The 27,417-nt window shown below is 33.5% G+C and overlaps 1 protein-coding gene across 1 annotated transcript in view; it reads right to left on the bottom strand.

Moving 5' to 3' along the window:
• The window catches only part of LOC144436445 (multiple PDZ domain protein-like), a 330,925-nt gene that overhangs the window by 265,924 nt on the left and 37,584 nt on the right, over window positions 1-27,417 (bottom strand). The window contains exons 13-14 of the mRNA XM_078125244.1: window positions 23,204-24,778; window positions 18,636-18,960 (exon numbers count right to left, since the gene is read on the bottom strand). Of these exons, the coding sequence (XP_077981370.1) occupies window positions 18,636-18,960; window positions 23,204-24,778 (1,900 nt within the window). The remainder of the gene's footprint in view (window positions 1-18,635; window positions 18,961-23,203; window positions 24,779-27,417) is intronic.

Here is a 27,417-nt window from a genome sequence, read left to right on the forward strand (position 1 = left end):
ATAGCTACAGTTACGATGGTGGAATAGTGCAGTAATAGCTACAGTTAGGATGGTGGAATAGTGCAGTAATAGCTACAGTTAGGATAGTGGAATAGTGCAGCAATAGCTATAGATAGGATGGTGGAACAGTGCAGTAATAGCTGCAGTTAGGATGGTGGAATAATGCAGTAATAGCTACAGTTAGGATGGTGGAATAGTGCAGTAATAGCTACAGTTAGGATAGTGGAATAGTGCAGTGATAGCTATAGTTAGGATAGTGGAATAGTGCAGTGATAGCTATAGTTAGGATGGTGGAATAGTGCAGTAATAGCTACAGTTAGGATGGTGGAATAGTGCAGTGATAGCTATAGTTAGGATAGTGGAATAGTGCAGTAATAGCTACAGTTAGGATGGTGGAATAGTGCAGCAATAGCTATAGTTAGGATAGTGGAATAGTGCAGTGATAGCTATAGTTAGGATGGTGGAATAGTGCAGTAATAGCTACAGTTAGGATGGTGGAATAGTGCAGTGATAGCTACAGTTAGGATGGTGGAATAGTGCAGTAATAGCTACAGTTAGGATGGTGGAATAGTGCAGTAATAGCTACAGTTAGGATGGTGGAATAGTGCAGTGATAGCTACAGTTAGGATGGTGGAATAGTGCAGTAATAGCTACAGTTAGGATGGTGGAATAGTGCAGTAATAGCTATAGTTAGGATGGTGGAATAGTGCAGCAATACCCCCAGTTAGGATGGTGGAATAGTGCAGCAATAGCTACAGTTAGGATGGTGGAATAGTGCAGTAATAGCTATAGTTAGGATGGTGGAATAGTGCAGTAATAGCTATAGTTAGGATGGTGGAATAGTGCAGCAATACCCCCAGTTAGGATGGTGGAATAGTGCAGCAATAGCTACAGTTAGGATGGTGGAATAGTGCAGCAATAGCTATAGTTAGGATAGTGGAATAGTGCAGTGATAGCTACAGTTAGGATGGTGGAATAGTGCAGTGATAGCTATAGTTAGGATAGTGGAATAGTGCAGTGATAGCTATAGTTAGGATGGTGGAATAGTGCAGTGATAGCTATAGTTAGGATGGTGGAATAGTGCAGCAATACCCATAGTTAGGATGGTGGAATAGTGCAGTAATAGCTACGGTTAGGATGGTGGAATAGTGCAGTAATAGCTACAGTTAGGATGGTGGAATAGTGCAGTAATAGCTACAGTTAGGATGGTGGAATAGTGCAGTAATAGCTACAGTTAGGATGGTGGAATAGTGCAGTGATAGCTACAGTTAGGATGGTGGAATAGTGCAGTGATAGCTACAGTTAGGATGGTGGAATAGTGCAGTAATAGCTACAGTTAGGATGGTGGAATAGTGCAGCAATAGCTACAGTTAGGATGGTGGAATAGTGCAGCAATAGCTACAGTTAGGATGGTGGAATAGTGCAGTGATAGCTATAGTTAGGATGGTGGAATAGTGCAGTAATAGCTACAGTTAGGATGGTGGAATAGTGCAGTGATAGCTACAGTTAGGATGGTGGAATAGTGCAGCAATAGCTACAGTTAGGATGGTGGAATAGTGCAGTAATAGCTACAGTTAGGATGGTGGAATAGTGCAGTGATAGCTATAGTTAGGATAGTGGAATAGTGCAGTGATAGCTATAGTTAGGATGGTGGAATAGTGCAGTAATAGCTACAGTTAGGATGGTGGAATAGTGCAGCAATAGCTACAGTTAGGATGGTGGAATAGTGCAGTAATAGCTACAGTTAGGATGGTGGAATAGTGCAGTGATAGCTATAGTTAGGATAGTGGAATAGTGCAGTGATAGCTATAGTTAGGATGGTGGAATAGTGCAGTAATAGCTATAGTTAGGATGGTTGAATAGTGCAGTGAAAGCTATAGTTAGGATAGTGGAATAGTGCAGTGATAGCTATAGTTAGGATGGTGGAATAGTGCAGTAATAGCTATAGTTAGGATGGTGGAATAGTGCAGTAATAGCTACAGTTACGATGGTGGAATAGTGCAGCAATAGCAACAGTTAGGATGGTGGAATAGTGCAGCAATAGCTATAGATAGGATGGTGAAATAGTGCAGCAATAGCTATAGTTAGGATAGTGGAATAGTGCAGTGATAGCTATAGTTAGGATGGTGGAATAGTGCAGTAATAGCTATAGTTAGGATGGTGGAATAGTGCAGTAATAGCTACAGTTAGGATGGTGGAATAGTGCAGCAATAGCTATAGTTAGGATAGTGGAATAGTGCAGTGATAGCTATAGTTAGGATGGTGGAATAGTGCAGTGATAGCTATAGTTAGGATGGTGGAATAGTGCAGTAATAGCTAAAGTTAGGATGGTGGAATAGTGCAGTAATAGCTACAGTTAGGATGGTGGAATAGTGCAGTGATAGCTATAGTTAGGATGGTGGAATAGTGCAGTAATAGCTACAGTTAGGATGGTGGAATAGTGCAGTAATAGCTACAGTTAGGATGGTGGAATAGTGCAGTAATAGCTACGGTTAGGTTGGTGGAATAGTGCAGTAATAGCTACAGTTAGGATGGTGGAATAGTGCAGCAATAGCTACAGTTAGGATGGTGGAATAGTGCAGTAATAGCTACGGTTAGGATGGTGGAATAGTGCAGTAATAGCTACAGTTAGGATGGTGGAATAGTGCAGCAATAGCTATAGTTAGGATGGTGGAATAGTGCAGTAATAGCTATAGTTAGGATGGTGGAATAGTGCAGCAATAGCTATAGTTAGGAAGGTGGAATAGTGCAGCAATAGCTATAGTTAGGATGGTGGAATAGTGCAGCAATAGCTACAGTTAGGATGGTGGAATAGTGCAGCAATAGCTATAGTTAGGATGGTGGAATAGTGCAGCAATAGCTACAGTTAGGATGGTGGAATAGTGCAGCAATAGCTATAGTTAGGATGTTGGAATAGTGCAGTAATAGCTATAGTTAGGATGGTGGAATAGTGCAGCAATAGCTACAGTTAAGATGGTGGAATAGTGCAGCAATAGCTATAGTTAGGATGGTGGAATAGTGCAGTAATAGCTATAGTTAGGATGGTGGAATAGTGCAGTAATAGCTATAGTTAGGATGGTGGAATAGTGCAGTAATAGCTATAGTTAGGATGGTGGAATAGTGCAGCAATAGCTATAGTTGGGATGGTGGAATAGTGCAGCAATAGCAAAATATGTGAAGACAACAAGTCTTTTCATCTCAATGTGTATAAACTCACCAAGTACATATTTCACCAATAGAAAATCAATATAATATATATCTACATATAGTAAAAACACAAATACGATAAATATGTAAACAAAACTGTGAATATGTTGTTTACCTTGGTTACTCTTGATAGTCATTCCTACATAAAATAAAAACAATAAAAAAAGACAGCTGAAGGAATAGTTAACTTCAAAAATACACATCTCTCAATGATTCAATAAAATGTTTTAAAGGGTTTTCTTTTACATTTATCTAATAGGTCAGGCGGGGTACTTACTTTATCTAAAGATGGCATTTTATTACTATGGTGGACAGTCATGCTTAGTTCCCCATCATGCAATACCACTATGTATGATAAAGTATCTGAATTCCTTGTATTACATCCACTGCCATTACTAGGATCCAGTAAACACTACAACTAGGAGGAACGGCATCAGACAGGACTATTGGATGTATAGCCTGACAGTACTAGTATGTGATGTCATCAATACAATATAATGTTTGAACCTCTTGCAAAATCCCAGATATTTGGAGATTCACTACCACTTTGGGTGTACTTTTGTCATCAGTCAGTGTATGGTTGCAGTGTTTACTGGACTCCAGTTATCAGTCAGTGTATGGTTCCAGTGTTTACTGGACTCCAGTTATCAGTCAGTGTATGGTTGCAGTGTTTACTGGACTCCAGTTATCAGTCAGTGTATGGTTGCAGTGTTTACTGGACTCCAGTTATCAATCAGTGTATGGTTGCAGTGTTTACTGGACTCCAGTTTATATCAGTCAGTGTATGGTTGCAGTGTTTACTGGACTCCAGTTATCAGTCAGTGTATGGCTGCAGTGTTTACTGGACTCCAGTTTATATCAGTCAGTGTATGGCTGCAGTGTTTACTGGACTCCAGTTTATATCAGTCAGTGTATGGTTGCAGTGTTTACTGGACTCCAGTTTATATCAGTCAGTGTATGGTTGCAGTGTTTACTGGACTCCAGTTTATATCAGTCAGTGTATGGTTGCAGTGTTTACTGGACTCCAGTTATCAGTCAGTGTATGGTTGCAGTGTTTACTGGACTCCAGTTTATATCAGTCAGTGTATGGTTGCAGTGTTTACTGGACTCCAGTTATCAGTCAGTGTATGGTTGCAGTGTTTACTGGACTCCAGTTATCAGTCAGTGTATGGTTCCAGTGTTTACTGGACTCCAGTTATCAGTCAGTGTATGGTTGCAGTGTTTACTGGACTCCAGTTATCAGTCAGTGTATGGTTGCAGTGTTTACTGGACTCCAGTTATCAGTCAGTGTATGGCTGCAGAAATTGAGACACAGTATCAAAGAGAGTGGTTCATGCATCCAGTGTGTCTACACGCAACCAGTGTGTAATGTATGATTTCTTTACAGATTTAGCAATGTTCCTCTAAAACCCATGCTAACCACTTACAACCAAAATTTAAGGAAATGTAGTGTGGTTAATTTTACTATGAATGAAAGTGCAAACTGAGTATAATTACATTCAGTTTTGTAGCTGAGTGAAATCTAGTAAGGCTCACCAAAATTTGGACTCTTTATTTCAGCATTTTATTACACATTTAAAGTCCACAACATTAAATGACAAGTCATCATGGATGACAAGCCCCCTTATCTTATATGACATTCATCGTAGATGACATAGTCCCTGCTGTTTGGGAGCTGTTGATCCCTGTTTGGATTGTAACATTTCTTGTCTGTGATGGGTGTAATCACAAATTGACATGCATATGTACTTAATAGTACACTGCCCCTTATACCAAGATTGACTGAAATTGGATCCAAACATGAAAAATTCATAAAGAATCCTGGCTGCCTTGCAGTCCTGTTGGATCATATCATGACACAAGCTGACATACATATATACATCATAGTACATTGTCTTTAAATAAAGTTTTAATGGAAATTGTTCATGCATGTCTGTGTAATGGTCCCAAACATGGAAAAATCATAACAAAATTGATACGATCCAATATGGCCACTGGGCAAACATTTGACATTGTCCTTATACCGTATCAAGACACAAGTTAATATGTATGTGAAGATTATAGTACAATGTATATATCAATTCAATTCAATACAATTCAAAACTTTGTCTGCATATAAAAACACAGAAAATTGTCTTCAGACTCATCAGCAAATATTACAAAAATACACACAATTCACAGCAATGAAAACAGAAATAGTATATTTACATAATGACATAAACGTTCACTTGAAGCTGTCACATTGTGTTCAAAATAGCCACTGCTGGCTGATGGTAAGAATTATTTTTTAAACAAGTTCTTTTTTGAAAATGGAACCCTGTAACGACGTCCAGAGGGAAGCTTCTGGAAGTGAGTATGTAATGGATGTGTCCGGTCATTTAACTATTTTCAATGCCTTTCTTTTTACTGACAAACAAGTCATTGAGAATGACATAGTCCCCGCTATAATTGGGTTTTAATGAATTATCACTACTCTGATCACGCAACAACATTTGTGAACCTAAATCAAACAGACTTAGATATGTTGTGTGTGCTTGTTGGACATGGAATATGCCTCCAACAATAAAGGATTGGTTGGGTATGGGGGATCATATCAAGATGAAAATGGAGTCTGAGTTATATGGCTTTGGACATGGAAAATTCACAAACAAAATGGCTGCCAGGCAGCAATATTGGATTGTATCACGACGAAAATGGATATGCACATGTATGTCATAGAACACTGTCCTAATACCAACTTTCAATGAGATATGTTCAAACATGTCTTAGTAATGGCTTTGGACATGGAAAATTCACAAACAAAATGGCTGCCAGGCAGCCATATTGGATCGTATCATGACGAAAATGGATATGCACATGTATGTTATAGAACACTGTCCTAATACCAACTTTGAATGAGATCTGTTTAAGCATGTCTGAGTTATGGCTTTGGACATGGAAAATTCACAAACAAAATGGCTGCCATGCAGCCATATTGGATCGTATCATGACGAAAATGGATATGCACATGTATGTCATAGAACACTGTCCTAATACCAACTTTGAATGAGATGTTGTCCCTGTACCAAGTTTTAAAAAAATCAGTCCAGGCATCTCCAAGAAACAGCTGCGGACAGACGGACGGACGGACGGACGGACGGACGGACGGACGGACTGACGCACGGACAGACGGAACCCAATCCATAAGTCCCCGTCCCGGACTTCGTCCAGCGGGGACTAATAATGCAAGTGACAAAGAGAAGATTGCTTGCTACAGATGACATTTGCCGCTGTGTTGACAATGCGAGAAAGCTTACTTCTGTTACTTACTGTCAAATTGCCATACCAAAGCACAAATGATCAATTTGTACTCGCGATTTTCGGGATTTCTAATATTATTTTCTGTATATTTCAAATAAAGTTTTAAATACTGTTCCCTCTCACTGTTTTTTTTCTATTTCCTACCTGATATCAATGTCTTATCTGAGTTTATCAGCTTTGCATGAATTAGTAGCTTGCTAGAACAAACTCACTACTTGCCCAAATTAACACATTATGCTGTGAGTGTAAACATCCACTGATCCGACTAATGGTAGTACACCATTCCAGTCATGTCCAAGTAATGGTTCTGGACATGAAAAAATCTTTTAACAAATTGGCCGCCCGGTGATCATATTGGATCATACAACGACATAAATTCACATGCATATGTATGTATAGAACATTGTCCTTATACCAACTTTGAATGAGATGTGTTCAGTATGTCTGCGTAATGGCTTTGAACATGAAAAATTGGTAACGAAATGGCCGTCTGGTGGCCATAATGAATTGTATCACAAAATAAATTGACTGCATATGCCATAGTGTATTGTTCTTGTACCAAGTTTTAAGACTGCAGTCATCAATTGAATGGTCAATGGTGACTGCAGTCATCAATTGAATGGTCAATGGTTTAACATGAAGTTCTTAAGACTGCAGTCATCAATTGAATGGTCAATGATTTAACATGAAGTTCTTAAGACTGCAGTCATCAATTGAATGGCCAATGATTTAACATGAAGTTCTTAAGACTGCAGTCATCAATTGAATGGTCAATGATTTAACATGAAGTTCTTAAGACTGCAGTCATCAATTGAATGGTCAATGATTTAACATGAAGTTCTTAAGACTGCAGTCATCAATTGAATGGTCAATGATTTAACATGAAGTTCTTAAGACTGCAGTCATCAATTGAATGGTCAATGGTTTAACAAGAAGTTCTTAAGACTGCAGTCATCAATTGAATGGTCAATGATTTAACATGAAGTTCTTAAGACTGCAGTCATCAATTGAATGGTCAATGGTTTAACAAGAAGTTCTTAAGACTGCAGTCATCAATTGAATGGTCAATGGTTTAACATGAAGTTCTTAAGACTGCAGTCATCAATTGAATGGTCAATGGTTTAACAAGAAGTTCTTAAGACTGCAGTCATCAATTGAATGGTCAATGGTTTAACAAGAAGTTCTTAAGACTGCAGTCATCAATTGAATGGTCAATGATTTAACATGAAGTTCTTAAGACTGCAGTCATCAATTGAATGGTCAATGGTTTAACAAGAAGTTCTTAAGACTGCAGTCATCAATTGAATGGTCAATGATTTAACATGAAGTTCTTAAGACTGCAGTCATCAATTGAATGGTCAATGGTTTAACAAGCAGTTCTTAAGATATGATTATATTCAGAGATCCATTCACACTGAATACATTTATGCCATGTCATGCAGTAATGAGTGTCTCATGAATACGCACGGTAACAAAGTAGCAAAACTGCCCCGTGGTTGGGAAGGTTTGGAATACCCCGGAAACCGGGCGCGGAACCACCAACTTGAAATTGCTTTCATCCCTTATTCTTCCAAAGTTATGATAGGTATACTGAAATTTAACAACAAACACTGCTGCCATTCAACCATAATTATTGATCAGTCGCAAAACAAAGTGACATACATATATGTGTCATATAGTATGTTACATTTGTTCCAGATTTGGATGAAATCAGTTGGTGAATACCACAGATATAAGTTTCTTACTTGTCTTTGCACTACTGAACCCTGTCAGTTCAGTTTTGCTCAAAATAACTAGACTCAATATATACAAATATTTGTAATTTTGGGGTGTTTCAAAGTCAATGACTTTTATTTATCTGATTTTTATCATTTGCTGACAAGAGCACTGCAATCATTGGGTTTACATACAGATATAGTTGTGGGTATCATTGGGTTTACATACAGACATGGTTGTGGTTATCATGGGTTTACATACAGACATGGTTGTGGTTATCATGGGTTTACATACAGACATGGTTGTGGCTAGCATTGGGTTTACATACAGACAACAGTTTTGGGTATCATTGGGTTTACATACAGACACAGTTTTGGGTATCATTGGGTTTACATACAGACACAGGTATTGTTATCATTGGGTTTACATACAGACAGAGTTTTGGGTATCATTGGGTTTACATACAGAGAGGTATGGTTATCATTGGGTTTACATACAGACAGGTATGGTTATCATTGGGTTTACATACAGACACAGGTATGGGTATCATTAGGTTTACATACAGACACAGGTATGGGTATCATTGGGTTTACATACAGACAGGTATGGTTATCATTGGGTTTACATACAGACACAGGTATGGGTATCATTGGGTTTACATACAGACACAGGTATGGGTATCATTGGGTTTACATACAGACACAGGTATTGTTATCATTAGGTTTACATACAGACACAGGAATGGGTATCATTGGGTTTACATACAGACACAGGTATGGGTATCATTAGGTTTACATACAGACACAGTTGTGGCTATCATTGGGTTTACATACAGACACAGGTATGGCTATCATTGGGTTTACATACAGATACAGGTATGGTTACCATTGGGTTTACATACAGACACAGTTGTGGCATCATTGGGTTTACATACAGACACAGGTATGGGTATCATTGGGTTTACATACAGACACGGTTGTGGCTATCATTGGGTTTACATACAGACACAGGTATGGGTATCATTAGGTTTACATACAGACACAGGTATGGGTATTATTGGGTTTACATACAGACAGAGGTATGGTATCATTAGGTTTACATACAGACACAGGTATGGGTATCATTGGGTTTACATACAGACACAGGTATGGGTATCATTGGGTTTACATACAGACAGAGGTATGGTATCATTAGGTTTACATACAGACACGGTTGTGGCTTTCATTGGGTTTACATACAGACACAGGTATGGGTATCATTGGGTTTACATACAGACAGGGTTGTGGGTATCATTGGGTTTACATACAGACACGGTTGTGGCTTTCATTGGGTTTACATACAGACACAGGTATGGGTATCATTGGGTTTACATACAGACACGGTTGTGGGTATCATTGGGTTTACATACAGAAACAGGTAGGATTATTGGGTTAACATACAGACACAGGTATGGGTATCATTGGGTTTACACACAGAGAGGTATGGGTATCATTGGGTTTACATACAGAGAGGTATGGTTATCATTGGGTGTACATACAGACATGGTTGTGGCTATCATTGGGTTTACATACAGGCAACAGTTTTGGGTATCATTGGGTTTACATACAGACACAGTTTTGGGTATCATTGGGTTTACATACAGACACAGTTTTGGGTATCATTGGGTTAACATACAGACACAGGTAGGATTATTGGGTTTACATACAGACACAGTTTTGGGTATCATTGGGTTTACATACAGAGAGGTATGGGTATCATTGGGTTTACATACATATTATGGTTGTATGATTGGGTTTACATACATATGACACTTGTGGGTATCATTGGGTTTACACTATACATTTGACACTTGTGGGTATCATTGGGTTTACATACATATTATGGCTGTATCATTGGGTTAACTACTGCCATACAAACATTAAACTACAACATAACTGTAACAACGCCATCCTTCAAATGTCTTGTAAAAGATATATGTATAGATACCCACTATATAACCACCAAAGAAAGATCCATTTCTTGAATCATGTCCCGAAAATTAACACTGTGCTACACATTTAAAGATTTACTTTTATGGTGAATTATCATAATGGTATGCATGCATCCAGTAACACAAGTAGTGACATTCTATCTGACTAGAATATTGAGATATTAGAGACAACTTGTGTTTAATACAAACATCAAAGCCATCTCTGCACTATAAGGTTACTAATACCAAACACAATAGTTGTTGTATTAAAATACGCATTGAGTATAAACAACCTTGTATACAATCAGTTTATAAGAAAAACAAAGGTAAGAATATTCAAACAGGATGTGGAAAATTTCCAACCACACAATCTCTGTTCCTGCCTGCGCAGACAAGTAAAACTGCTTACTTGCACATAATAATTATTATGTATATTTAGTATCAAGTTTTTTCTATAATTATGTATTTTTAGTACCATCAAGGTATTTCTATAATTATGTATCTCTAGTATCATCAGGTATTTCTATAATTATGTACCTTTAGTATCATCAGGTATTTCTATAACTATGTATCTTTAGTATCATCAGGGTATTTCTATAATTATGTATCTTTAGTATCATCAGGTATTTCTATAATTATGTATCTTTAGTATCATCAGGGTATTTCTATAATTATGTATCTTTAGTATCATCAGGTATTTCTATAATTATGTATCTTTAGTATCATCGAGGTATTTCTATAATTATGTATCTTTAGTATCATCAGGTATTTCTATAATTATATATCTTTAGTATCATCAGGTATTTCTATAATTATGTATCTTTGGTATTATCAGGTATTTCTATAATTATGTATCTTTAGTATCATCAGGTATTTCTATAATTATGTATCTTGAGTACCATCTGGTATTTCTATAATTATGTATCTTTGGTATTATCAGGTATTTCTATAATTATGTATCTTTAGTATCATCAGGTATTTCTATAATTATGTATCTTTAGTACAATCAGGTATTTCTATAATTATGTATCTTTAGTATCATCAGGTATTTCTATAACTATGTATCTTTAGTACAATCAGGTATTTCTATAATTATGTATCTTTAGTATCATCAGGTATTTCTATAATTATGTATCTTTAGTATCATCAGGTATTTCTATAATTATGTATCTTTAGTACCATCAGGTATTTCTATAATTATGTATCTTTAGTATCATCAGGTATTTCTATAATTATGTATCTTTAGTACCATCAGGTATTTCTATAATTATATATCTTTAGTATTATCAGGTATTTCTATAATTATGTATCTTTAGTACCATCAGGTATTTCTATAATTATATATCTTTGGTATCATCAGGTATTTCTATAATTATGTATCTTTAGTATCATCAGGTATTTCTATAATTATGTATCTTGAGTACCATCAGGTATTTCTATAATTATGTATCTTGAGTACCATCAGGTATTTCTATAATTATATATCTTTAATATTATCAGGTATTTCTATAATTATGTATCTTTAGTATCATCAGGTATTTCTATAATTATATATCTTTGGTATCATCAGGTATTTCTATAATTATGTATGTTTAGTATCATCAGGTATTTCTATAATTATATATCTTTGGTATCATCAGGTATTTCTATAATTATGTATCTTTAGTATCATCAGGTATTTCTATAATTATGTATCTTGAGTACCATCAGGTATTTCTATAATTATATATCTTTAATATTATCAGGTATTTCTATAATTATGTATCTTTAGTATCATCAGGTATTTCTATAATTATATATCTTTGGTATCATCAGGTATTTCTATAATTATGTATGTTTAGTATCATCAGGTATTTCTATAATTATATATCTTTGGTATCATCAGGTATTTCTATAATTATGTATCTTTAGTATCATCAGGTATTTCTATAATTATGTATCTTGAGTACCATCAGGTATTTCTATAATTATATATCTTTAATATTATCAGGTATTTCTATAATTATGTATCTTTAGTATCATCAGGTATTTCTATAATTATATATCTTTGGTATCATCAGGTATTTCTATAATTATGTATCTTTAGTATCATCAGGGTATTTCTATAATTATGTATCTTTAGTATCATCAGGTATTTCTATAATTATGTATCTTTAGTATCATCAGGTATTTCTATAATTATGTATCTTTGGTATTATCAGGTATTTCTATAATTATGTATCTTTGGTATCATCAGGTATTTCTATAATTATATATCTTTAATATTATCAGGTATTTCTATAATTATGTATCTTTAGTATCATCAGGTATTTCTATAATTATGTATCTTTAGTATCATCAGGTATTTCTATAACTGTATCTTTAGTATCATCAGGTATTTCTATAATTATGTATCTTTGGTACCATCAGGTATTTCTATAATTATGTATCTTTGGTATTATCAGGTATTTCTATAATTATGTATCTTTGGTATTATCAGGTATTTCTATAATTATGTATCTTTAGTATCATCAGGTATTTCTATAATTATGTATCTTTGGTATTATCAGGTATTTCTATAATTATGTATCTTTAGTATCATCAGGTATTTCTATAATTATGTATCTTTAGTATCATCAGGTATTTCTATAACTATGTATCTTTAGTACAATCAGGTATTTCTATAATTATGTATCTTTGGTATCATCAGGTATTTCTATAATTATGTATCTTTAGTATCATCAGGTATTTCTATAATTATGTATCTTTAGTATCATCAGGTATTTCTATAACTATGTATCTTTAGTACAATCAGGTATTTCTATAATTATGTATCTTTAGTATCATCAGGTATTTCTATAATTATGTATCTTTAGTATCATCAGGTATTTCTATAATTATGTATCTTTGGTATTATCAGGTATTTCTATAATTATGTATCTTTGGTATTATCAGGTATTTCTATAATTATGTATCTTTAGTATCATCAGGTATTTCTATAATTATGTATCTTTAGTATCATCAGGTATTTCTATAACTATGTATCTTTAGTACCATCAGGTATTTCTATATTTATGTATCTTTAGTATCATCAGGTATTTCTATAATTATGTATCTTTAGTATCATCAGGTATTTCTATAACTATGTATCTTTGGTATTATCAGGTATTTCTATAATTATGTATCTTTAGTATCATCAGGTATTTCTATATTTATGTATCTTTAGTATCATCAGGTATTTCTATATTTATGTATCTTTAGTATCATCAGGTATTTCTATATTTATGTATCTTTAGTATCATCAGGTATTTCTATAATTATGTATCTTGAGTACCATCAGGTATTTCTATAATTATGTATCTTTAGTATCATCAGGTATTTCTATAACTATGTATCTTTAGTACAATCAGGTATTTCTATAATTATGTATCTTTAGTATCATCAGGTATTTCTATAATTATGTATCTTTAGTACAATCAGGTATTTCTATAATTATGTATCTTTAGTATCATCAGGTATTTCTATAACTATGTATCTTTAGTACAATCAGGTATTTCTATATTTATGTATCTTTAGTATCATCAGGTATTTCTATAATTATGTATCTTGAGTACCATCAGGTATTTCTATAATTATGTATCTTTAGTATCATCAGGTATTTCTATAACTATGTATCTTTAGTATCATCAGGTATTTCTATAATTATGTATCTTTAGTATCATCAGGTATTTCTATAATTATGTATCTTTAGTATCATCAGGTATTTCTATAATTATGTATCTTTAGTATCATCAGGTATTTCTATAATTATGTATCTTTAGTATCATCAGGTATTTCTATAATTATGTATCTTTAGTATCATCAGGTATTTCTATAATTATGTATCTTTAGTATCATCATGTATTTCTATAATTATGTATCTTGAGTATCATCAGGTATTTCTATAATTATGTCTTTTTAGTATCATCAGGTATTTCTATAATTATGTATCTTTAGTATCATCAGGTATTTCTATAATTATGTATCTTGAGTACCATCAGGTATTTCTATAATTATGTATCTTTAGTATCATCAGGTATTTCTATAATTATGTATCTTTAGTACCATCAGGTATTTCTATAATTATGTATCTTTAGTACCATCAGGTATTTCTATAATTATGTATCTTTAGTACAATCAGGTATTTCTATAATTATGTATCTTTAGTATTATCAGGTATTTCTATAATTATGTATCTTTAGTATCATCAGGTATTTCTATAATTATGTATCTTTAGTATCATCAGGTATTTCTATAATTATGTCTTTTTAGTATCATCAGGTATTTCTATAATTATGTATCTTGAGTACCATCAGGTATTTCTATAATTATGTATCTTTAGTATCATCAGGTATTTCTATAACTGTATCTTTAGTATCATCAGGTATTTCTATAATAATGTATCTTTGGTATTATCAGGTATTTCTATAATAATGTATCTTTAGTATTATCAGGTATTTCTATAATTATGTATCTTTAGTATCATCAGGTATTTCTATAATTATGTATCTTTAGTACCATCAGGTATTTCTATAATTATGTATCTTTGGTATTATCAGGTATTTCTATAATTATGTATCTTTAGTATCATCAGGTATTTCTATAATTATATATCTTTGGTATCATCAGGTATTTCTATAATTATGTATCTTTGGTATTATCAGGTATTTCTATAATTATGTATCTTTAGTATCATCAGGTATTTCTATAATTATGTATCTTTAGTATCATCAGGTATTTCTATAATTATGTATCTTGAGTACCATCAGGTATTTCTATAACTATGTATCTTGAGTATCATCAGGTATTTCTATAATTATGTATCTTTAGTATCATCAGGGTATTTCTATAATTATGTATCTTTAGTATCTTCAGGTATTTCTATAATTATGTATCTTTAGTATCATCAGGTATTTCTATAATTATGTATCTTTGGTATCATCAGGTATTTCTATAATTATGTATCTTTGGTATCATCAGGTATTTCTATAATTATGTATCTTTAATATTATCAGGTATTTCTATAACTATGTATCTTTAGTACAATCAGGTATTTCTATAATTATGTATCTTTGGTATCATCAGGTATTTATATAATTATGTATCTTTAGTATCATCAGGTATTTCTATAATTATGTATCTTGAGTATCATCAGGTATTTCTATAATTTTGTATCTTTGGTATTATCAGGTATTTCTATAATTATGTATCTTTGGTATTATCAGGTATTTCTATAATTATGTATCTTTAGTACAATCAGGTATTTCTATATTTATGTATCTTTAGTATCATCAGGTATTTCTATAATTATGTATCTTTAGTATCATCAGGTATTTCTATAATTATGTATCTTTAGTATCATCAGGTATTTATATAATTATGTATCTTTAGTATCATCAGGTATTTATATAATTATGTATCTTTAGTATCATCAGGTATTTCTATAATTATGTATCTTGAGTACCATCAGGTATTTCTATAATTATGTATCTTTGGTATTATCAGGTATTTCTATAATTATGTATCTTTAGTATCATCAGGTATTTCTATAATTATGTATCTTTAGTATCATCAGGTATTTCTATAATTATGTATCTTTAGTATCATCAGGTATTTCTATAATTATGTATCTTGAGTATCATCAGGTATTTCTATAATTATGTATCTTTAGTATCATCAGGTATTTCTATAATTATGTATCTTGAGTATCATCAGGTATTTCTATAATTATGTATTTTTAGTATCATCAGGTATTTCTATAATTATGTATCTTTAGTATCATCAGGTATTTCTATAATTATGTATCTTGAGTACCATCAGGTATTTCTATAATTATGTATCTTTAGTATCATCAGGTATTTCTATAATTATGTATCTTTAGTACCATCAGGTATTTCTATAATTATGTATCTTTAGTACCATCAGGTATTTCTATAATTATGTATCTTTAGTACAATCAGGTATTTCTATAATTATGTATCTTTAGTATTATCAGGTATTTCTATAATTATGTATCTTTAGTATCATCAGGTATTTCTATAATTATGTATCTTTAGTATCATCAGGTATTTCTATAACTATGTATCTTTAGTACAATCAGGTATTTCTATATTTATGTATCTTTAGTATCATCAGGTATTTCTATAATTATGTATCTTTAGTATCATCAGGTATTTCTATAATTATGTATCTTTAGTATCATCAGGTATTTATATAATTATGTATCTTTAGTATCATCAGGTATTTATATAATTATGTATCTTTAGTATCATCAGGTATTTATATAATTATGTATCTTTAGTATCATCAGGTATTTCTATAATTATGTATCTTTAGTGTCATCAGGTATTTCTATAATTATGTATCTTGAGTATCATCAGGTATTTCTATAATTATGTATTTTTAGTATCATCAGGTATTTCTATAATTATGTATCTTTAGTATCATCAGGTATTTCTATAATTATGTATCTTGAGTACCATCAGGTATTTCTATAATTATGTATCTTTAGTATCATCAGGTATTTCTATAATTATGTATCTTTAGTACCATCAGGTATTTCTATAATTATGTATCTTTAGTACCATCAGGTATTTCTATAATTATGTATCTTTAGTATTATCAGGTATTTCTATAATTATGTATCTTTAGTATCATCAGGTATTTCTATAATTATGTATCTTTAGTATCATCAGGTATTTCTATAATTATGTCTTTTTAGTATCATCAGGTATTTCTATAATTATGTATCTTGAGTACCATCAGGTATTTCTATAATTATGTATCTTTGGTATTATCAGGTATTTCTATAATTATGTATCTTTAGTATCATCAGGTATTTCTATAATTATGTATCTTTAGTATCATCAGGTATTTCTATAATTATGTATCTTTAGTATCATCAGGTATTTCTATAATTATGTATCTTTAGTATCATCAGGTATTTCTATAATTATGTATCTTGAGTACCATCTGGTATTTCTATAACTATGTATCTTGAGTATCATCAGGTATTTCTATAATTATGTATCTTTAGTATCATCAGGGTATTTCTATAATTATGTATCTTTAGTATCATCAGGTATTTCTATAATTATGTATCTTTAGTATCATCAGGTATTTCTATAATTATGTATCTTTGGTATCATGAGGTATTTCTATAATTATGTATCTTTGGTATCATCAGGTATTTCTATAATTATGTATCTTTAATATTATCAGGTATTTCTATAACTATGTATCTTTAGTACAATCAGGTATTTCTATAATTATGTATCTTTAGTATCATCAGGTATTTCTATAATTATGTATCTTTAGTATCATCAGGTATTTCTATAATTATGTATCTTTAGTATCATCAGGTATTTCTATAATTATGTATCTTTAGTATCATCAGGGTATTTCTATAATTATGTATCTTTAGTATCATCAGGTATTTCTATAACTATGTATCTTTAGTATCATCAGGTATTTCTATAATTATGTATCTTTAGTATCACCAGGTATTTCTATAATTATGTATCTTTAGTATCATCAGGTATTTCTATAATTATGTATCTTGAGTATCATCAGGTATTTCTATAATTATGTCTTTTTAGTATCATCAGGTATTTCTATAATTATGTATCTTTAGTATCATCAGGTATTTCTATAATTATGTATCTTGAGTACCATCAGGTATTTCTATAATTATGTATCTTTAGTATCATCAGGTATTTCTATAATTATGTATCTTTAGTACCATCAGCTATTTCTATAATTATGTATCTTGAGTACCATCAGGTATTTCTATAATTATGTATCTTTGGTATCATCAGGGTATTTCTATAATTATGTATCTTTAGTATCATCAGGTATTTCTATAATTATGTATCTTTAGTATCATCAGGTATTTCTATAATTATGTATCTTTAGTACCATCAGGTATTTCTATAATTATGTATCTTTGGTATTATCAGGTATTTCTATAATTATGTATCTTTAGTATCATCAGGTATTTCTATAATTATGTATCTTTAGTACCATCAGGTATTTCTATAACTATGTATCTTTGGTATCATCAGGTATTTCTATAATTATGTATCTTTGGTATTATCAGGTATTTCTATAATTATGTATCTTTAGTATCATCAGGTATTTCTATAATTATGTATCTTTAGTAACATCAGGTACTTCTATAACTATGTATCTTGAGTACCATCAGGTATTTCTATAACTATGTATCTTGAGTATCATCAGGTATTTCTATAATTATGTATCTTGAGTACCATCAGGTATTTCTATAAGAGTAAACTGGATTTATTTAATGATGACATCTTGACTTAAAACTAATAGTTAATACTATTTACAGTTAGTGTCCCAAACACCTAATAACCACTGACAGTATACATGTCTTATCCTTCCACTATTCCATAGTTTGACTCACCAAGTCCAGCATTTCCTTTCTTTATTCTTATTGTTCTCTCCAGGAATTCTGGTAATATAACAGAAGCTTTCCTATCCAACATGTTAGGTGAACTGACTGGAGTTGATCCACGTGAAGAAAATGCATCTTCTTGTCGCTCCAGAGTCGCCATGGCAACTGGTGCCACTGGCATGACAGAGATTGGCTCTTGGAAGGATTCTTCTGGTGTTTTTACACCTCTTTCACCTAAATCTGGTGGAGGAATGTCTGGCAGTGGAGGAGGGGGCTCATCAGGTAAGGGTGGGGGAGAGGTCATGAATTCATATTCACCACTATCATCTGAATCCTAAGAGAAACAGAAGAATACAACACATACAAGAAAAAAAACCATGGATTAATGTTAAGGAAATAGGTGATTTCATCTTAATTGTAATGATAAGCAGTAAAGATCTTAGTTAATCATGCAGCCTTGGTTATGACAAGTCACACCTCTGTATTTGGCCATTGCTATGGGCATGGTCTCGTTGCTAAGCATATATGCTTACATTTTTGGAATCGTTATTCACTTACATACCGATGCCATGTTTCATCTTTGCAATATACATCATAATTTGGCTGTTGTTATGGGCATATTGTTGCTAGGCATATTTGCATACATTTTTTGAATCTTTATTCCCTTACCTTCCCATCCCATTGTTATCTTTGTAAAATACATAATTTTACTATTGGTAAGGGCATGGTCATGGTTGCTAGGGCTAGTTGTGTCAAAATGTTTTGAACAATAACAGAATAACACCTCAGACACATTCCACTAAACTCCAACCAAATGTCAGGCCCGTTTGCTCAGTAGTTTTGGAATGATAGATTTTTAATCAAAAATACACATTTTATCCATATTTGGCATATCACTGATTGGACCATCATGCCATGAACAATTTTTAATCTAAACACCCCTAAGAATGTTCCCACCAAATTTCAGACCGATCTGGCCAGTAATTTGTGAGTGTAAATTTTTTGACCCAAAGTGCACATCTCTGATGCAATCATTATCATTTCAACAATTTCCAAACTGAACTCCAAAACTAAGCAAATACCAAGGCAATTGATTTGGTGGGTTTTGTGTTTAAGTTATCCATACAAAGACACAGACAGACAGACAGACAGACAGACAGACAGACAGACAGACAGACAGACAGACCATGCATATAGCACTTGAACTTCATTAGTTCAGTTGTGCTAACTAAAGACTGAAATAAACATCCCTACCACATATTAAAATATTCTTCCCAGTGTGTTTTGACTTCAAGATTAAGTCAATCACAAATTGGCAGACAGACAGACAGATCTATAGATGGACAAGACTATCATGTCTGTAGCATGAATGAACCTGTTTTAATCATAGACAGTGTCTATGATTTAATTCAGCTGTTCTAAAACAGGGTTTCCAAGCAACCTCAGACAGAGGTTAATCTTGATGCCACCATAGACAGTGGAGTATGATGCCACTGACATTGAGATGTGAAGTAGCCCATAAAAGATTTAATGGTTTCATTGCATCAATAAAACCAGATTTAAACTGAATGCCTCCTGTAAGGGAATCACTAATTATGCAAATAAGTCATTAAACTAAAAAAACTATCATGGTAACAAGCTTTGTTTTTTTGACAAGCGTGCTTTCTTAGGTTAATGTATGTAAGAGTGCCTGATACTGCTTAATTACTGAATATCGTTCATTATTCAAAATACTCATTAAAGGTAAAGGTTGTAGCAACAAACTTCATAGGAGAGGTGCGTATTATTATGGTTGATATATGTATCATATTATATGAAATTTGAAGCTTGCAATTTTCAGATACACCCTAGTTACCTAAAATAATTAATTATGCAAATTGTTCATTACAACTGTAAGCTATATCAACAAATTTTATAGGATATATCCGCTTTGTTATGGTTAATGTATGTAGTCAATGATATTGAAATTCAAGTATGCATTCTTGTGACATATCCTAATTACAGAAAATCATTAATTATACAAATTAATCATTAACATTGTAAGGTACATCAACTAACTTTATAGGACATACACAATTTGTTATTTTTAATGTATGTACTGAATTGTATTGAAATTGAAGTATGCAGTCGTAAGATATAGCCTAATTACCAAGAATCATTAATTATGCAAATTATTCATTAACACTGAAAGGTACACCAACAAGCTTTACAGGACATATGCGATTGTTAGGGTTAACGTGTGTACTGAATTATATTGGAATTGAAGTATGTTTTCTTAAGATATAGCCTAATTACCGAAAATCATTAATTATGCAAATTATTCATTAACACTGTACGGTGCATCAACAAACTTGATAGGACATATGTGTTTTCTTATGGTTAACGTATGTACTAAATTATGTTGAATTTGAAGTATGTGTTCTTAAGATATAGCCTAATTACCAAAAATAATTAATTATGCAAATTATTCATTAACACTGTAAGATACATCAACGAATTTTATAGGACAAATGTATGTTGTTATGTTTAACGAATATACTAAATTATATTGAAATTGAAGTATGCAGTCTTATGATATTGCGTAATTAGTTGATTTCATTAATATGCAAATTTCTCTAATTAAACATTAACCGATCTGGCTCAAAACCTAATCAGGTCTAGCTATTACCCTAAACATCATATATCCCAAATTTCATTACAATTGAGCCAACCGATTTTTAGAAAATGATGACACAGACAGACAGACAGACAGACAGACAGACAGACAGACAAACATTCCCCTTTTAATACCTCCCGTACCCTTACGGGAGGTAACAATAACCTTTCATTTCTAGGCTGAGTCACAGCATTTTCTCACACAACGAATCACATTTATTGACCTAAAAAACTGACTTTAAGTTGTTCACACACACACACACACACACACACACACACACCCACACCCACACCCACACAAACACACACACACACACACACACACACACACACACACACACTTGTCCATGCCAGCCTCAGGTATGCTAAAAATGATGTGTCTTTGTTGGGGGAGGTATACACTTATAAACTGTTATCTGACATGCAACTCTTAGGACAGACTATTGATAAGTAAGGAAGCAAGCAGAGATTGACAACCTTACACTTCAACTTGTTAACAGTAAAATATCTTGCAAAACAAGTCTCTCTTGAAGACTTAGAGACCCCCCCCCCCCCAATAATTCTCTATGACTAATAGATGAAATTGTCAATGAGTTTGTATTTATTTGTAATATTTATTTTTAAGTCAGATACTCCATAATATTTATTTCAGTGTGAGTGAAATGAGTTCTTAGTATGACAGTAGTGTGTGTTCATCAGTGTGAGTGAAATGAGTTCTTAGTATGACAGTAGTGTGTGTTCATCAGTGTGAGTGAAATGAGTTCTTAGTATGACAGTAGTGTGTGTTCATCAGTGTGAGTGAAATGAGTTCTTAGTATGACAGTAGTGTGTGTTCATCGGTGAGTGAAATCAGTTCTTAGTATGACAGTAGTGTGTGTTCATCAGTGTGAGTGAAATGAGTTCTTAGTATGACAGTAGTGTGTGTTCATCAGTGTGAGTGAAATGAGTTCTTAGTATGACAGTAGTGTGTGTTCATCGGTGTGAGTGAAATAAGTTCTTAGTATGACAGTAGTGTGTGTTCATCAGTGTGAGTGAAATGAGTTCTTAGTATGACAGTAGTGTGTGTTCATCAGTTTTAGTGAAATGAGTTCTTAGTATGACAGTAGTGTGTGTTCATCAGTGTGAGTGAAATGAGTTCTTAGTATGACAGTAGTGTGTTTTCATCAGTTTTAGTGAAATGAGTTCTTAGTATGACAGTAGTGTGTGTTCATCGGTGTGAGTGAAATGAGTTCTTAGTATGACAGTAGTGTGTGTTCATCAGTGTGAGTGAAATGAGTTCTTAGTATGACAGTAGTGTGTGTTCATCGGTGTGAGTGAAATGAGTTCTTAGTATGACAGTAGTGTGTGTTCATCGGTGTGAGTGAAATGAGTTCTTAGTATGACAGTAGTGTGTGTTCATCAGTGTGAGTGAAATGAGTTCTTAGTATGACAGTAGTGTGTGTTCATCGGTGTGAGTGAAATGAGTTCTTAGTATGACAGTAGTGTGTGTTCATCGGTGTGAGTGAAATGAGTTCTTAGTATGACAGTAGTGTGTGTTCATCGGTGTGAGTGAAATGAGTTCTTAGTATGACAGTAGTGTGTTCACGTGTATATGTATGTATATATGCATGCATGGATGCATGCACGCACATACATACGTACGTACGTACGTATGTACGTACGTATATACATATGTATGTATGTATGTATGTTTGTATATGTGTACATAATAATATGTATGCACATATGCATGTGTATTTATCTATCTATCTATCTATCTATCTATCTATCTATCTATCTATCTATCTATCTATCCATCCATCCATCCATCTATAGTGGATATTCCTGTACCTAATTGTTAGATCATATCATATATCAATGTGTATATTGTATCTGCACTAATAATCTTGATATCACAATGTATCATGTATCATATACAATACCTGTAATACAGCTGGAGTGAATTCATCAGTTACTTCACTTGGCCTTTCAAACTCTACATCAACATGCACAGCCTCTATTTCATCTTGTCTATCAATGTCTAAGTTGGCCTGCGCACCATACACTGTCTGTGTTGTTATAGGGTGTTCAAATTCAACATCAGCATGCAATGGCTCTGCATCCACATCTATGCCCTGTTGATCATCAGACGATGCTGAGAATGATGTATGGGATGTGTCTGATGACACTGATGACAATTCTATACTAGCATGCAAGTCATTAGTGTTGCCATGCGGATCAAAGTTAGTGCCAACATGCATTTCATTTATAGCCACATCAACATCAAAATTAGAACCAATTTCCTCTCCTGTCACATCCTCTGATTTAGAGGAGGAGGAGGAGGTGGAGGAGATCGAAGCTTGCTCTACAGTCCCCAAGTCTACACCCTCCTCCCTGCTAGGGTCAGGGATTGGGATCTTTCCAAACAATTTATCTTCTTTGACTCCTTCCATCTCATATTCCTCATCTTCAATGACTGAGGTGGTAGATGACCTGCTTGAACAGGAGTCAACATGTCTCACTTGGTCTATCTGTAAAGGAATAGATTCTACCTGTACTGCTTCAACATCATGTGTTGTCTCTTTTTCTATAATATCAGCTTTCTTGTCATCAAGTCTCTTTACCTCTATCATGACAGGTGTTGCAGATACAACATCCATATCTTGTGTTTCACTCTGTCCGGTGGCAATGGCAAAAGCATTCATGGCCATCATAGCATCTCTCCTCATTGCCTCAATACGTTCATCTTCTTCATCCACTTCTTCTGGATCTGATTCCAGTTTGGGTTCAAGTTCAGGTACAGGTTCAGGTTCTGGAGAGGGCTGGCTGACAGCCTCAATGGGTTTTCCAGTTGCCACAGCAAAAGCATTCATTGCCATAGCAGCTTCCCTACGTGCAGCTGCTATTTTCCCCTCTTCTTCTTTCTTTTTGTCAGTATCTATAACTTGGGGTGGTGGTGGTGATGATTGTGCTGATGGTGGCCTGATTGGCTGTGGTTTGGAAACCTCCACAGATTGTCCAGTAGCAGTAGCGTACATGTTCATGGCCATCATTGCCTCTCGTCTCATTTTTTCTATTTTCTCTTGCTCTTCAACAGATGGCTTCAGAGTTTCTTGGGTGTCTTCATCTTCTTCATCTTCAAGTTCTTCAGATGATGAGTAGAACAACGGTGGGGGTGCTCTAAACATTGGTGCAGAGGTTGGCTCTGGTGGTGGTGGTGGTGGTGGTGGTGGTGTGGGAGTCTTTTCTTGTTCTCCAGTTGCCACTGAATATTGATTCATAGCCATCCTAGCTTCTCTTGTCATTATTTCAATGCTCTCTTGCTGTTCTTTATCATCAGGTGATGTCTTTGACACAGTTGGTAGGCTTGCTTCTCTTCTTTTTGTGTCTAGTTGTTGCTGTTCTTTATCCTGTATCAGGTCAGGTGACATTAATTCAATCACTTCCATGTCTTGGTCTATATCTTGTACATTCAGTGGAGCAGCAGCAACTCCTAGTTCCCTTAAAGGGGTTGGTATCTGAAAAATTTACAATTTACTTTCAGTCAGAATCTAATTGACTTAATTTGCAACATTCCTTTGAATCATAAATGTCCAGGCATCAGAAGCTACAGTAGATTATACAAAATAAAAGCGCCAATGGCATTGTAGAACTGTTGAGAGTAAACTTTAATTTTCTATTATGATAATGTATTCATGTTCTTGTTCTTCTAGACAATTTTCATACATTTTTTGAAGATTTATTCACATGCCTACCCATCAGTGTGCTATATCTACAATATACATCATCATTTAACTGTTGCTATGGGTGTGATCTTGTTGCTAGGCATATCTGCTTACATTTTTGGAATGTTTATTCATTTACCTTCCCTTCACTGGTGTTATATTGGCATTACTACTTTTAAAGCCCAAGGTGCAAACAGGCTAGGTGCCTACGCTACGGAAGTGGGTTTGCACATGTGCAACAGAAGATGGTTGTTTATCTGGGAGGAGCATTTGCGTTCATGCTCCTGGCCGCATCTTTCAGTCGACTGCTGAGGGTACACTCAGCTTGCACCAACCGATTGGTAATACCGTGTATTATGGGGATAGATCTTTTGCTGTGGAATAAGCTACCGCAAGAACTCCGTTGTGCAAATAATTTGAAGGTTTTTAAGTCTCGTCTAAAAACTCATCTTTTTTTAGAAAGTTCAATTTGTGCAAAACAGCGCTACTCGTATTTTAACATGTTTTTTTTTCATAATTTGATTTTTAGCATTTTTAAATTGTACTCTTCATTGTGTCAAACTCAAAGATCTACATAATCGAACGTTACACCGCTTATCCATCTCGATCATGTCATATATTTAACTGAAGTTTATGTACTACGTATGCATGTATGTATATGATTTACACTGCCAAGAAAGGAAAGTTGAACTTTGTTCAAATAGCGAAGGCCTGTAATTTTCTTCACATTCCTGCACACCAGTTTGTTTATGTATGTACATTTAGCACCCTCCTTACGTGTGACATGTTGTAATGTACATGTAGTCGGACCCGGCCCTTCAATATTTGGGATCGTAATTAGACCTTGCAATCGGCAAATATCTTCTGATATACATGTTAAGCTTTTACAATCACTCAGTTTCTCACTAGTTCCATATTTTATTTGGACTATATATTTGATATTTTAATAGCAAACCCATTCATTTGTAGGTGTATGTCAGATGTATTTTTTACTAAAACATGGTATTTGAAAGCGTATTTTATGTTTCCATGAAAGCCACTATCCAATTTTAGATAATCTGTCTTACAATGGATAGCACTAGTGCATATATCCCAAAAGTAAGGAATTTTTTTTGTAATTTGAAATTTTACATACATTGTGTTAATATGGTGATTTAGGTTACCATGGTAACAGATGTTCCTAAAATGACGACTATTTTTTAACTCAGCATAACAAACTACCCAGTGTAGGGTGGTCAATAATGCAAATAAACTATCATGTTATAATTAACTTCATCATGTTATTTTCCAGATATGTAGGGTTTAACCAAAATAACATTTTTAGTCTAGTCTATATTTCCATGGAAACAGCTCTTATTTTAGGCAATTTGTGATACAACAGATAGCCCCATCTCATACATCTCAAAAACAAGGAATTTTTTTTTACTAATTTATATTTTTTTCCATGTCTTGTCAAATTTTGGAAAAATGATCCACATTTTATGGTAATGTTGGTTACCATGGCAACGGATGTTAGTAAAATGACCCCCTTTTTTTAACTAAGCATAAAAAACTACCCCAGGTACAATGGTCAATATTCAAATAAACTTTATTATTATTAAAATCATGATTACTAAATAATATTTAGTTAATTATTTGGTAAATCCAACCCAGGTAGTTTATCAACATATAAGCACTTGTTCACACATATCAGTCACATGTAGGTCTTGCCTAATCCAAAGAGTGGCTTGTGATTCCTTATTATACTTTTTTACAAGTGACAGTGTTTCTGCTATGTTTTTTTTCCAGTATGTACATACAGTCAGGCACCCAGTCTGGTTGAAACACATATTTCTATATAAAGATCTAAAAAATGATAGCATGAGAATATGTTTTGAGGGACCTGTTCCAACACCATCCAAACACTGTTACACAGTGACAATTTGTCATTGCACCATCCAAACACTGTTACAGTGACAATTTGTCATTGCACCATCCAAACACTGTTACACAGTGACAATTTGTCAGTGCACCATCCAAAGTTACACAGTGACAATTTGTCATTGCACCATCCAAACAGTTACAGTGACAATTTGTCATTGCACCATCCAAACACTGTTACACAGTGACAATTTGTCATTGCACCATCCAAACAGTTACACAGTGACAATTTGTCAATGCACCATCCAAACACTGTTACACAGTGACAATTTGTCATTGCACCATCCAAACACTGTTTATACACAGTGACAATTTGTCATTGCACCATCCAAATACTGTTACACAGTGACAATTTGTCATTGAACCATCCAAACACTGTTACACAGTGACAATTTGTCATTGCACCATCCAAACACTGTTACACAGTGACAATTTGTCATTGCACCATCCAAACACTGTTAGTGACAATTTGTCATTGCACCATCCAAACACTGTTACACAGTGACAATTTG

This window comes from Glandiceps talaboti, chromosome 6, assembly GCF_964340395.1.
Source record: "Glandiceps talaboti chromosome 6, keGlaTala1.1, whole genome shotgun sequence".
Lineage (NCBI taxonomy): Eukaryota > Metazoa > Hemichordata > Enteropneusta > Spengelidae > Glandiceps > Glandiceps talaboti.